Source organism: Lagopus muta, chromosome 2 (assembly GCF_023343835.1).
Source record: "Lagopus muta isolate bLagMut1 chromosome 2, bLagMut1 primary, whole genome shotgun sequence".
Classification (NCBI taxonomy): Eukaryota; Metazoa; Chordata; class Aves; order Galliformes; family Phasianidae; genus Lagopus; species Lagopus muta.
Genome location: NC_064434.1, coordinates 62,812,491 through 62,827,666, shown reverse-complemented (window position 1 = coordinate 62,827,666; position 15,176 = coordinate 62,812,491). Strand labels below are relative to the sequence as shown.

The 15,176-nt window shown below is 40.7% G+C and overlaps 1 protein-coding gene across 3 annotated transcripts in view; it reads left to right on the top strand.

Moving 5' to 3' along the window:
• LOC125690068 (SAM and SH3 domain-containing protein 1-like) overlaps window positions 1-15,176 on the top strand; it is a 522,255-nt gene that overhangs the window by 449,056 nt on the left and 58,023 nt on the right. For all 3 annotated transcript variants that reach the window (XM_048938015.1, XM_048938019.1, XM_048938018.1), the window contains 2 exons: window positions 8,559-8,609; window positions 8,724-8,773. In XM_048938015.1, coding sequence (XP_048793972.1) covers window positions 8,559-8,609; window positions 8,724-8,773 — 101 coding nt within the window. The remainder of the gene's footprint in view (window positions 1-8,558; window positions 8,610-8,723; window positions 8,774-15,176) is intronic.

The window sequence follows — 15,176 nt, the reverse complement described above, 5'->3', positions numbered from 1 at the left end:
TAGAAATTTTTTCAAAACCTTTTCTTACTATATTCCTTCTGTTCCCAAAGTCTGAGCAGCTAAAGCAGAGTCAGACCCCACCAACCCCATGTGGTTGTGCATGCTGAAACAGAGAGCTGTTATAGATTTCTGACTGGAGTCTTAGGAAATAATGAACACCGGAGTCACTAAAGGGAAATAAACTGGGTTAAAAACATTAAACTGAAACTGCAGATCAGCCGAAAAGGCGTTCTGAGTTTAAACTACTGAGAATACATCTCTTCTAGTCAGTGCTTTCTACTGATGAAGACCTGAGTTCAGGATTTCTGCGTCTTCGATTAGAAATTCTGTTCTGGATGTGAGAATGATTTGTTTTCTTTTTTTTAAGTAAATAAAAGATTTTAGTCACGTCCTCAAAGGTTTGATTTCCCATTTAAAAAGAAGAAATGGAGTATGTACATATGCCTCTACATAGGCAAACTATTCGAAATCAGCGAATTGTGTATAGGTGCAGATTCTCCTGCAGAAGCATGAAGCCAGGGGTAGGTTGTGAGCATGAAACAGCATGGGCTGATAGCAACAGCCTGGCTGTGGGGCTGCGTTGCTTGCTGGTGCCCCAAAGTGGGCAGTTGCAGAAACAAGGCTGGCACCCACTGCAATTCTAGATTCTAATGGAAGGAATTAAAAGATAGGGATCACTTTCAAATGTGTTTTGGGCTTTGTGAATGTGATGTATCTCAGGAAAATGAGGTAGAAAACTACCTCACTGCAGTAGCCAACCTGCAAATGACAATGGCAGTAATGGTGAAGTTTGTGGCATAAAATGCATTGCAGGTTATCAGCATGACATAAATAAGAAAAAATATAGTTTTTGAATAAACAACTGTATTTAGTATAATTGATTTATACTATAAATAAATATATATATATTAGTATTATATATATATAATATATATATATTAGTAGGAGTATTATATATAATATATATATATATATTATAGTTAATAATATGTATTCAGCATTTAATATAAAATGATAAAAAATGCTTTCGTTCAGAAGTAAACCAAATCACAGCTTTCCCAGAATGAAAGTAATAAAGAATATTTATTTTTTTTCCTGAAATGAAGGACTTGACTGCTGGTTCCCCATGCATCTGTGTCATTACAAAAAACAAACAAACAAAACAACTCTTCTTTTTTGATTTCTTAGTGAATAGTACTTTCTTCTGATCTGCCTTCTCCTGAATTTCACCAATGTTTTTAAGGTGTTAGTAAATCAGAGCCAACTTTAGGTTTTCTGCTACTGATCTTCTGAATAAGTCATTGGTGATTTACTTTCTGGTACAACATAAAGTGAACATAACATAGCAAGTGGTTGTTTTTTTTTTTAAACTGGTATAATTAATTAAAGTGTTATAATTAAAGTGCATGCATATAAAAAAATATATATTGGTACTGGAGTAGAACAATGTTGCCAGAATCCCTGTGATTTTTGTGTTGGGATTGATTCAGCTTCCAAGCTTCTATTCATTTGCACTATAGTTTATATGAAATTTTGTCTGCTGGAGGCATGGACATGGCTTGTAGGTACACAAATATGTAATTAATACCAATGCAACTTTGAGTGGATTTGTGTTAGCCAGTGTTTCCATGGTAGGTCAGTTTGAGGTGATTTGCAGCATGGCTGTGTAAGTTTCCTGGAGGTGTTGATCTTAGCCTCAGACTCCGTGTTGCTTTCCTTGCCCATTTTCAAGAACAACAGAAGACATATTTTGATGAGAAATTGGGAAAGTGGTGAATAAGTTTAATACTAAACATGTTACAGAATTGTATAGGTGAAAGTGAAAAATGAGTAAGTTCTAAGAAATCTTTCACAGAAGGAGGTGGAAAGCATAACTTAACCAAGAGCTGTCAATATTGAGAAGTTTGTAATATCCTGTCATGGCTTTAAGTGGAGCTGCTTGTAGTTCTTGCCATCTAACCTGTGATAGTATTTCACTTTAAAAACCACTCTGAATTCCTGATAATGCAGTTGCTGGAAAGCAAAGGGTAGTTGCAGTGTGCTGCTCTGGCTTTTGTAATATCCAGTTGCACTTTATCTTGCACCTCCCTCACCTGCCCCCCATCTTCATCCCTCTCTCTCTTCACATTTAAGCATTCTTGGTGTTACTGGCTTTTTTTTTTCCCCTTCCTGTCCACATCAAGTCCTCTCTGAAACCCTCCATATTCTGCTATATTTTCCATGGCTATTTCCCCTTAAATAACTGTCTTTTGACTGTACTCAAACATTAAAGGCTAACTGTTGATGTTGACAGACATTAGGAGTTTTATTCAGAAATAGCAGGGGGTGTATATACCAAGCTACAACTCTGGAATAGATGCAGTTACACCAGCACAAGAATGCTTTACTGTTTTACCATTTGGGTGATGGGTGTAAAATGCATCAGTCCGAGGCCTGCAGCAGCCCAATTGTGTATAAGCAGCTTAATATTAATAAAAAATACATTTTTACTACAGAGACAGCTACCATAGCTTTGGCATCAACTTGCTTGGAATATCGATTCGGACATATCAGATCTTTGCACTGGAGAAAGCTGTGTTTTTGTATCGACTTTTCTTTGTCACAAGGCTTTTATGGTTGTTTTTTGTCTGCTGTAATTTTTCTGGGTTCAGACCCTGTTTGTAGCACGTGTCTTTTCACATTACGACTGCATAGCTTTTCATCGCTGTAGAGCTTTACAAAGGTTCCTTTGTAAGTACTAATGAATTATGTTTTTCAAAATCATTGTAGACTGTTTTTCAGCCTGTGTTTTCCAACCCTAGTGTTGAATACAATGTATTTGAGATGGGGGGAGGAGGGGGGAAATAAGAAGCAAACAACAGTGTTTCTACTTTTATGGGTGGCAGAGGGGAGAACATCAGACACTGCTCCCTATGATGTGTTATATTGAATAGATCCAATGCTTAAATCAGGCCAAGAGGCATGGTTTTTCTTCCATGCCTAATGCTAAGAGGAGGCATGTGAGTGCTGCAGTAGCATGCTTGTTCTGAAGCTACAGTCATTAGTTAAGCTAAGAGCTGAACGACATCTGTGTTGCTTGTGAGGCACTGAGACTTTTGGACTATTATTTCATGTGTAAAAGAGGTTTTTACTTGGTTGAATTCCCATTTTTTAACCATTCCTCCTACGTAGCTCATTTCCTTGACCCAGCATTTTGCTGCTGCTGCAGGATTTATCATTTAGCATGTGTCAGCTCTGGCCTAACACACAAGGGTAATGGAGCAGAAAGCCTCCTGTCTCCAGTGAAACAGTTCTGCTGAAAGTATGGTCTGGAGGCAGCAGTCTGAGGCTCAGAATGGGACTTTAACTGATCAGAACCACAGGAAACTCTCTGAGCTGGGTAATTCCCTCCAATACTTGCTTAGGCGGTAGGTACGGGGATAGATGGTTTTATTTCTCTGTTCTGCTCTGTGACCCATAGCTAGCAACTTGCAGGCAATTTCCATGAAGCACCTGTGTACCTGCACAGTCTCGGCACAAGAAGACAGTTTTCACCTCCTGCAGAACTTATGCAGGGGGCTGAGACGTGATATGTGGCGGAGGACTCCAGACAGAACGGCTGCTTTCCAAGCAAAACAAACACTTTGAGGCCTCTGTGCTCCGGCTGTCTTTCACATACGGCATTGTTTAATTGTTTCAGGAGCTAGACTGGAGCATGCAGTGCACCGTCAGGGCAAACAGGGAAGATGTTTGGGGGAAGAGGCTGTCAGAATTTCCTCGCAGAAGTTTTCCCCTGTAGGTGCCATATTTACAGCTGCTACAATGACTTTATACAACTGTTTATAAATTTATGAGCGTTTTAGTCATCTCTTTTCCCATTGGTTATGCCCTGAATTTTTCCAGCATTTGCGTGGTTTTCAATTTTCACAGTTGCTGTCTGCACAGTGAGATTAATCCCACCTTGGGATCTGCACAGGAGTGTTTAAATTTATAATTCAGATGCCTACAGCTCCTGTAGTAGCAACTGTGAAGAGTTTCATGAATTTCTAATTACAAGGGATTCATTCAATAAATGTAGTTTCCTGAACTAAGTTGTAGCGCCGAGCATAGATGAAGTTTAGGTAATTAAAATATGTGAATGTCCTCTTGTACAATGCAGGAGCCTTACTTCACTTACTCGGGTTTCCTTTTGGCCACTTTTCTCTGCTATACTCATGCATTTCAGTAGCAGAACAGTAGCACCTTGGGATAGGCAAAGGTTTTCCTTATCTCTTGTGTTGCACTCAGAGCAACTGAGCTGGAGTTACCACTGGAGGAAGAGGCCCTCATGAGTTCGAAATCTTTTGTTCCAGTTGGGAAATGTGTTTCCAGCTTCTTGCCTGCATGCTTTGTGCTTTGATACATTCTTCCGTATGCACTTTTCCGGATTGGTTTATAGAAGGCAGTAAAACTGTTTTAAATATTTTTACAATGAGGGTAACATACAAAGCAAAAATGATGTTATTTAGAAATTAACATTATTTGAAATGAAAATGTATCCACATGATTTAATAATGCACATAGTGTCAGAGTGAATGGGAAAGCTGTATGTGAAGGAGGTTTATTCCTTGGGCCCTGAGGTGAGCAACTTATGGCCTGAAGCATAAGCCTCAAATCTTGAGGCTTGTGAAGCTTACAAGTCATGTTTCTTTCAACACAAGGGATTTGAAGAAAGAAATAAAATCACTTTGTGTGCTCACACTTCTTGTGCACCTGACCAGCTCTGCCACTTCTTTCTCTTCAGTGCCCGCTCTGGGCAGTGTCCCCAGTGCAGCCATGAGGGTGTTACCAGGGCTCTATGAAACCTGTTCTGTTTCCCTTCCCCTAACAGCTGGGTCTCAGCTTTAATCACATTTCAATCAGGGAGTCTGCAGGTACTTCCTGAGGTCAGGTAGAGTTCCTGCACCAATACTGCATAGTGTGCAGGCAGCAAGAATATGTGGTATGCTACAGACCAGCTTTATGGATGCACAGAAGGCAGTTACCTGAGGCTAGGGCAGAGAAGGCCCATCACCTGCTCTATCTCAACCAGAGGGCTGGTAATGCTTGCTGGGGTTACTACGTTGTGTGCATCTCTGCCCCCAAATTCTCCTGTGTTTTGTTTTTAAGATTCTCTTCAGAATGGTGAAAGGTGTACTTTCATGAGACTAATCTTTGAAAATATTTTTTTGAGAAGATGTGGCGTGCTTGACAGCATGCCAACGGTACATGGTTTTTTCAGCCTTCCGGACTTCAGCCCATGGTAGAAAAAAGGCTCTGATCCTGCTGGATTCAAGTCAACACAACCTGTGGATTTTAATGTGAGGTTTAACTGATTTTAACTTAAGTAAATAGCATTACTCTAGGGTGATAAAATTTGTCAGTGTTACAACTCTATGCTAAAAGTTCAGTTAAGAGTAGTATTTTCTTAAGTATTTTCCTTTACTTTCTTGTCTAAATAGCAAAAATATCGTTGTCTTTGAAAGGCAGATAGGTATAATAATCACAGCAATACAAGACTACTGAGTGTTTTGCATTCCAGTGTTGCAAAGTTTTAGAGGAGGAAGAAGAGAATTGTCCTTGTTTGTGTCCTCCACAGTCATCTTGATCCTATAAAACTGCTTCTGTTAAAACAGGGCGGGCTTGACAGTGAGAAAAAAGAAAGCAAATACAGTCAGCTTTTCTTAGGATTTTGTTACGCGGGATGCAGCTGGCTATTCATCTGCATAGTTTTCATTTTAGGCTGAAAATGGTAATTTTCCATTTAATTGCAGTCTCAGGCTATGAGTTCACAAGTAACTGCTCAAGCAAAAGACTTCTATAAAGCCTTGGGAACCTAGATAGTGTCTTGTAAATGATAATTTACAAAAGCTACAATGTATTTTAAAAAGCACTTGCTGCAGACAGCTTTTTAAAGCAACAGATAAATCAGAAAGTGGAGCATCTACTGCTGAGAAGTTGGAGTCTAAAGGCATGCTGGGCTCACAGCGGGTTCTCCTGAGTGGCTACGTGAAGCTTTAAGATGTGCTAGCTTGTAAAATTCTCAATTTCTCAGCTGTATGCTGATCTGTGGACAAATGAGGTGCTCATGAGACATGTTTGGAACATGGGGCTTCTGTTCCCTCCCTCCTTGAGGCCAGGGTGAGAGACTGGGCGAGGTTTGTAGTGGTGTGCCTGCAGTCTTTCCTGGATGAAATACTTGCTTGGATTCCATTTTGACTAATGAGAGCTAATGGAGAAAGAGGGGAATGTCTGGTGCCAAATAGCTAATTTCACTTCCTTGATCTCTGAGCATCTGTGGAATTTCCCTGGTCTTGGTCCAGCTTCTGCTTGACTGCAGAAGGAGCCCTCAAGTCTGTCAGTGAGTGGATGTGATCTCCTTTTCATGCTATCTTCCACTCAAGGACTTCAGTTCCCTTTCTGTGCTATAAGATCAGCAAAAGCAGATAACCAGACCATAGGCAAAATCCCCAAGTTGGGCAATGACCTTGTGTCAGCCTTGAACACTTCATAGCAAGCATGTGGCAATGGGCTGCTCTGTGTTCTTCTGCCTGCTGTGACTGGCAGCTGCGTGGTGGCAGGGTGGGCTCTGTGCTTTTGCAAACTCTGGCCTTAGGAACTTTCTGGGAGCACTAATCCAATGCCACTTCATGGCAGTCAGCGGTAATTTCCTGTCTGTGTTAAAAGGCTGCATTTCCAGAAAGTTGTGTCTAGCTTTCCTTTTTGTATTAAATCTTAAGAACATTTTGTCACCCTTTCTGTAATCAAAGGGCATAGGAAGTACAATTTCACAGAGATAAGAGATTTACATGTAGGCTGAGGAATGCATGAACAAAAAGACCTCCGGGATTGAGAAATAAATACATATCTTTTTTTCTTTGAGTATATGTACTACTGTTGCTTACTCAGCTATGATGGCCCTTTGGTTACAGTACCACCTTTGCAGTAACTTGAGCTGCTGTGGAGAAATGGTCATAAGCAGGCTCTCCCATTGTTTCACATGCAGATCAAGTTGTGAATTGCAGCTCTCGATACTGACAAATAACTTTTAATTGGTTCTTTCATTCTAATTGGAATTTTCCCACTGATTTCAGATAGATCATGGTTAATGATATGGGCCTTTTAATCTTGAGTTGTATACCAGGAGTGGGGCTTGTCTCATCTAACTTGAGGTATCTGAAACCTGTCAGGCGAGTTGTTCTGTAGGAGCTGCTGCCTCTCCGTTGGTTATGAGGAATTTAGGTGGCTGGGCCCTGGAGTAGATGGTTCTATCCCAGCTATTTGGAGGAAGGGAATTTGAATTGCATCCTCTGATGCATTTCTGTGAGAAAAACCGGCCTTGCTGGAACGTACCAGAATCCTCTCAATAGTTGTAGCCCATTAGAAGAGAAGGCTCTTTCAGTACTGATTTTTTTTTTTTTCCTGTATATTATTCATTAAAGTAAATTTGTAGAAATTCTGCTTGGATTTAACTATTAAGCTGTGTGATGGCATAACATAACAATTGCATAACAAAAAGCAAACATTGCATTTTTTAATCCATAGCAGTGGCAGAAATACAGATATCTGCATGAGGAAGATTCTTGTTGCTAATACCCCTTCCCCAAAGTGTGTTCCGTGATGCATAACCCAAAACCTCAACTGCCTACTTTCTAAAACTCATTTTTTATTTTACTCATTTGAGAAACTAAAGCTTGTGCATGTTTTTCTAGGCACGTCATTAGTATGATAACTGGGACCCAAAAGTCATAGGCATTGTTCTTGGCTCCTATGAACCGTCCCTGAGCAACGCCCTTAACACTGTTCTATGGAAAATAGTTATCTGTATTTAGCAGTGAACTGAGTTGGTACTTTCCACGCAGCTTCCGATAGAAAATACCAAGCAAAAAATACTGGTTTTAGTCTTAATTATTTTTTATGAATGATACTTTATGGTTTCAAAACAACAACATTTTTGTTATAGCAAAGCATTTGTAAACTATGTTTGTGGTAAAACTTGTGTTGCAACTACCAGCGGTAAGAAGGCTGTGGAGCAGTGCATGATGAGTAGAATCAGTCTGCTTTAGCCAGGTATGTTTAGGCTCATGCAGTCTGTTAACAGAAATGGATCCTTAGCTTTTGCTCTGTCCCCAATATTTGCCTGGGACTTTAACCTATCTGGAACCCTGTACAGCACATAGAGACTTGAAGTGGCTTAACATTAAATGACAAATAAACATATTAGGGAAAGAATACTGAATTACTGAAGAGAGTTGTAGGTCTTTCTGTGAGTATGTCTTAAGCATTGATCATTTAGTGAAAGGAATTCATTCTTCTTTATATTTTGTTTTGAATCTCCTCTGTGTGACAATCCTATGTTGCTCTGTAAAATCCAGTGGTGTAATTCTCCTTTATTGGAGTATTTCAGAATGTGTCTAGAGAGCAATTCCTCCTGGAGAGGCTGGTGTTTCCCATTCAGCAGGTTTTGAGGTAGTGCAAGACTTTGTTACCCTGTTTCTTCTCTTTACCCCTTCCAAACTCTTCTTTGTAATTTCATTAACCCAACATCTGTTCCGTTTTAGGAGAAACCTGATGCCAGTCCCACATCTCTACAACTGCGATCCCAGATTGAGGTGAGTACTTTGATGTTGGTTGTCTATTTTTGTTTGTTTGTTCTTTAATTCTCTACATAAATTGGGCAAAGGATGCTCTCATGTCTGCACTCACTGCTGTGTCTTCTCTTGCAGGAGTCACTTGGTATCAGCAGCACCGCATCAACACCTGACACTGAAAGAAAGTAAGTAAAGGCACAGGAGGTCAGAAAGGAGGGAGGGGGAATTTGGTGTTTTCTTTTTCCTTGGAGTAAATTCATTTTAAATTGCATTGGTACTTCAGGATTTAAGATGCAGCCTCTATTAATGAAACCCAGTTTGGAACCCATTCCTTCTCTCTTTCTCTCTTGGTATTTTATTATGTTGTTGTTTGTTTGTTTGTTTTTCATTCAAAGGAAGGATATCTTTTCTCCCTTATGTGTGCACTCAGGATGTGATACACCATTAAGACTGGTAGTTATTTCTAAGGAGCATTACTGATTACGCTTTCTCTGCGAATTAAAGCTGCTTAAAAATAACTTCATGGGGCTAGACCTGAACGCAGTCAAGGAAAGATTGGCTAGGGAAATAGAGCTACAAGTTTAAACCACTTTCCTTTTCCTGTGCACTCCTGGGTTTGTAGCTGTGCTTTTGAAGAAGGTGCCAAGGGAGTAAAGTATTTTAAAATGAAGTTAAAAGGAACTTTAATTTTAGCAGTCCTTAATAAAAAGCTTTCTGTGTGGACTGAGAGGGTTTCTGTTTACTGTCACCTCCTGCTGCAGTGTGTGCGCTTGTTTTCAGTGCCTCCTTCCTTTGATCCCAAGATCCTGGATCCCTACTGCTAAGGGTAATGTGCAGCAGGCAGGAAGACAACTGATACTGTATTTCCCATTGCCTTCATGTTGTAGGTTTGTGCCAGCTGGATTAGTTCAGATGCGCTGCATAGAGTACGGGTCTGAATGTAAGGTGCTTTAGTAAATTTACTACAGCTCCACATGTGAGTAACTTCTAGGGGAGCCAGGGTTCAACTGGACCATAGCAGGAAAGATTTAAAAAATTGCTGCTCTTGCTGTTTGCCAGTTCAGCAGAGCCAGCCTCAGTCCCAGGTGGAGCTGCAGTAGATGTGAGCCGTGGGACTTGACTCACTGAGTGCTCGCCACATGGAAGTCAGGTGTCTAGTGTGCTGCTTACAGGCTTCTTGCACAAGTGTCTGAAAGCTGATTCATGCTAAAGATCTTGTAAACTTATTCATTATTTTTTAGAGATGCCTTGTCGCTCTTCGTCACTCACAGAGTGATGATTTGCTTGAGGTGGATACTCCTTTTCAAAACAGCTTAAGATGGATAAAGGTGAATTTTGCATTGGTGCCATCATTGCCTCCATTTTATTTGTTGTTAACAGAGAAAGTCTAAAAGGCTTAAGATTTAAAAGTGGTGCTTCAGATATTGAAACATGGATAAGTTCCTTTCAAGGATGCTTCTGTGTCTAGCACTGTAATGAAACTAAAAGTGCCAAGTGTGTGGGAACATTATAAGCACTGTACTCTGGGAAGTAAGCTTTTAAGTTCATAATCATAATGCTTTTCTCAAAGCACTTTCTCCATGAGCAAATATCATCATTCTCCTACCTCAGGTAAGTGATCAGATCTCACAGAAGGGCAGCATCCAACTGGGAATGAAGTCCTCTTACAGGTTCTAGCCAACCTCCTGGACTGTGTCTTTTTGTAGATATTATATCACAAATAACTGAGTGAGGAGAGAGTATCTATAGAAATATCTTTTGAGTAATTGTATTCTGAGAGTACTCATTTATTTCATTGAAGAGAAATTAACTATGTTATCTTATACCAGATGGAAGAGACCTACGATTTTTGTAGAGCATTCAAGATTGTAAGTGTCCTTTTTGAGGATTTCTTCTGTAAACTGAGGGGCATACATAGGTAACTCAGTTGAATATATGAAATTGGCACAAGAGAGATTGTGTCAGAAATTTTTACCGTAGGAAACAAGCCATCAGTATGTGGACAGAGTGTTTAAAATAATGAGTATCTACTTGATGCCATACAAAATAATCAAAACAGAAATAGTACAGGCCTATGCTTATTCATGACAACCAGCCCTATCAATGCTGGTTTCATTTCTGTACCTCAGAGTCAATTCAACCCTCTAAATTGGAGGGAGAGGTTATAAAATTGATTTGCAGAAAAACGAATATTTCAAGTCCGTGAGATAATAGTAAGATGCTGAGTTGGAAGCTTTTTGAGGGAGAACATGTCAGCTGTAGAGGCTTTTTCATGATTATTGTTTAATTTGTGGCTTTTGAGTAAATTTTGCTGCGTGGGCATGCTGCAAGAGACAGGAAAACTTGTCCCTTTTGGGGACAGTGCTTCTGTGGTCACCTCTGCTGTGTGATAGATCTGAGGTGAACTTTTTACAAAGCTTCTTCTGTTGTTGGAAGAGTCCAATTTTCCAAACATGAAACTCAGTGCAGATGTACATTGATTTCTAAAATTCTGAAACAGCTTAAGGCGTGTGAATTGGAAAGATTTGTCCTTTTTTTATAGGGGGTGGAAAACCCACTGTTATGAATACTGTTATAAAGCCCAAGTAAAAGCTTGGCCAACAGAAACTTACATATCTTCATATTAAAAATACAAACTTTTTCATAGAATGAGCTCAGGGGAGTTGTTTGTGTGGTATCCTGAGCAGGCTGCTTCAGAAAGTGTAGAAAAATTTAAAAAAAAAAAAAAAAAAAAAAAAGAGTTGCAATGGGGAAGGCAAGTGGCCCAGTAAATTGCAGGACTTATTGGTAGCTCCCTCATCCAAAGTTTCTGTTTGCACACCCTCCAGCTTAACTCTTCTAGAATATAATGTTTTAAAATAACACACCTTGATGGTTGTTTAATTTTACAGAGTTAAGACGTTCCAGACAGAAAGAGGCTTTGAGGGAGTCTTGGAATAAGCTATGTTTGCTTTAACCTTTGGTTTGGTTTCCTTTTTTTGTGATACCTGATTGGGGAAAAAAAAAAAAGTGTGACAGTCTCTACTATACACCACAGTGAAAACAGATCAGCCATGATGCCCTGTGGTAGGAAAAAATCCTGTTTCTGTGGACAAGTAGTGTGTGCTCAGTCTTACCTTGAATCTTAGGAACTGTGCCGCCCAAGTTGTTATTATTAACATCTGTTCAAAGCCAGTGTGAAAATAGTTTGGTTCCCTTAGTCCATCAAGTTGCCAAACAAGTATCTGTCTAGTGGGTGATTTGGCTGTAACTTAGAAGAACAGCCATAGTGCCTGGAGGGAGGCAAAAAGGATCTAAATAGCCTGGAGTCAGAGCTGCTTGTCATTTCAAGTGGTTGTCCGTCCAGAAGTTACTTGGGGCGATGCCACCTTCCTCTGTCACTGGCAGCACTTTCCTTCTTTCCTTTTAATTACAGAAAGCTAAAAAATAAAAATAAAAAAAAAATAAAAATCACATGTGAACCTCCTCTATGCATTATAAATGCCCTAGCAAAGATGCTTTTCATTTGATTGATTCTGACAAGGAGAGAAAAAGCTTCACTGTAGCAAAGGCCTGTGAGATTTATGTGAAGATGTGTGGAGAATAACACCAAAGGTGCTGATGTAGCCTGGAAAGCTATCATTAAAAACAGAATAGAAAGTTGTGTTAGTTCAAGCTTCAGCCTGCAATTGCTGTACATTTTTTGGCCATTCTAGAGTTACTTCTGTACATTGAAATGGGCAGGCTTCCTAGTCCTATAATACTCAGCAAAGTGTGGAAGGATGTGTTTGTAGCCTTTTTCGTGTAATAATTACTTTCATTTCTTTCTGCCCTTTCCAAAGTTCTCTTTCTAAACTTGAGGGATACTTTCAGTTGCACTAGTGTAACTTAGCAGATTCTCAGTCAGCCTCCAACAAAGTGGAGTGGTACCTCTAACCATGACGTTTTTCATTTTAAACAAGTCTCCCCAGAATTGCAAGCATTTCTGTGTAGACACACTGATTTCTGATTTGCTGGAAGAATAACAGCTATAACAAATAGGCAGTAAATGTGCTCTTAGTAGTTACTATCCTTTCTTTGTCCCCACAGCATGTTGCTTTGGGGATATATTGTATATACAATCCCTATTATTCAAAGTGATGGCAACACCCCAAGGATGTTTACTCAGGCGGGAGACTGAGCAGGGTTTTCTCATAATTGTAAACAGAGCATTTAAAACAATGTAATCCAACTTTTAGCCTGTTCCCGTTTTTAAGCATTCGAACCTACATGACAGACTGATGAGCTCTGCATGTTTGCCAGGAAATCCAGGTTAAACTCAGTCCCCTGAACTTAAGCTTCTGCATCCTGACTCTCATCCTGTTTTCAGAAGAACTGGGGATGTTTCAGAGGGGAAGTTGTGTATTTTCCCTCTTGGGAAATAGATCTGTTTGCTCTCAGTGCTTACTTACTTAGACAAGTTTCAATTGTGGTGTATCAGAGAACTGCCAGAAAAGAGGGAAGTAAGTGAGAAACACGAAGAGTACTGCATACAGATAGGATGAGGTACAGTCACTCCTGTGTACTAATTTATTTATTTTTTTTAGTTTGCAGCTGCTAGAGAAAGGAAAGACAGAAAACAGTGCATGGGGGGGTAACACCTGTGACTGTATCTGGCATTTCACAGGCATTCCTGCCACCCCTGGATGTCAGTGGGTGCTAGGAATTGCCGCCTTCTGCATGAATCGCTTGTTCTTTTCTTGAATTATAGCAGTCAAGCATGCTACAGACCAAGTAAATGGTCATAATTTGTGTTAATTGCCCTGATTTACTCAGCTCAGTACAGTTTAGGTGTTCTGTAACCAATGATCTTCAAGACCAAAATTCCAGACTCTGATGGAGCGGGTAAATGATCGCGGATTTCAAGAATTGCCACATGGAAGATGCTAGGGAGCAGTTTGTGCATATGGCACAGGCTGCATGGTTGACATTACTCAGGGGTTTTGCATTCCAGCATGGGGAGCTGCTGCACCTCTGGCAACTGTCCTCAGCTCCCAGCTTCAGCTGCTCACCAGTGTGTCTTTATCTTGCTTTCCACGTGTGCAGGACAATCATCTTAAACCAAGTTCCTTGCACACTGAGTTCATGCATCCTAGCCAGCTCCCTGGTTACTTGCTGTGGATGTCAAAGGAGGAGTTGCAGGCTGCTCAGTAGTTGGGGCTTTCCCTGAGATTGTTAGCAGGCAGCCAGTGAAGCCACAACAGAAGTTGTTGCCTGCGTTCTCTCAGCTCTGTAGGAGAAACTGTGGACTGGATCTGCTCTTAAAGATTTTCCGCAGTGGATTTGCCGTAGTAAAATCAGTCACTATCATGCTGTGTACAGTTGAATTTCACATCAACCTCAGGCTGGGAGAGAGTCTGCAGTCCAGTGTCACCATGTTTTTGGCGGTTGTCAATGAAAATCGCTTTCATTTTGCAACAGAAGAGTTCACGCAAGCCTAAATTGTGCCCTCTTCAATGCCCTAATCTGCTGGCCTTTGCCAGTAGCCTTTAATGCTAGATTTCCCAATCCTCTTCCCTTGTAGCCTCTAAACTACAGGTCATGCTCTGAATGTAAGGGGTTATTAAATCATCACTCCAGTCGCCACTGATGGAGTGGCTTAAATTCTGTCATATTTGATTCTGGCAACTTGTCAGGGTGTCTGAGTTAACTTCAGCAGAAATTTGTGAGCTCCTCTGCTATGAAACAGGAGTGCTGCTCTGCCAGAGGATGTGAGGCAGGGAAACGGCATTAACTGAGCAGAACAAAGCAGAAAGCAAAAACAGAACCACCAAGTGAGGATGCCAGTGGCCACGCTTAATTGCTAACGGAACAAATTGTTCGTTTTTCGTCGGTTAAATATTATATTGGATGAAAAAAGGAGGAAAAAGTAAAGTCTCTCCATACTCGAGAGGTCTGCATTTAAGTTGTGTTCCTTTAAGCCCTGTGCTTGCAGGAATCAAAAAGAAGCAGTGAATGTGTATGGCCCTGTTCTCACTTGTTTGAGGCCTGATTTAGTCAAAGCCAGATTATTCACGACGCCTTTAAACAGCCTCCTCTGGAGAAGTAGGGCAGGAAACTCCCACAATAATCCTCACAATGGGAGCCAGAGGCCAGCCAAGCACTGCCTGGGACACGTGAAGAGGAGAACCAGTGTGCCTCTGAGCCACTGTGGGGTTTCAATCCCGGTAGTTTGGTGCTAGAAAAAAAGAGAGAAAGTCAACCTTGTTGCAGCCAGCCAGCAGGGCAAGCAGAGAGCAATTTGCTACCTTGCACCCGCTCTTCACTATGGAGGAGCTTTCAGCTGGCAGTGGCCTGCCCCAACTCCATGGGTTTTAAATAAATTGGAATAAACACATCCATGCGATATGCAGCCCTGCTCCGGCCTCCATGATGAGGGTCTGTGGCCAGCCCATAGGCACCGCCATGGCTGGTGTGGGAAATGTGCACACAGTTTCCACTGAGAAAGTTTTGACCTGCTTTAAGAGCCATTGCTATGGAAACCTAATGAGAAGATAATTGAATCACACATCTTTGCTTTCTGTCTCTTTCTCACACTGGTGCCAGCAAGGTCAGTACCTTATAGGCCTG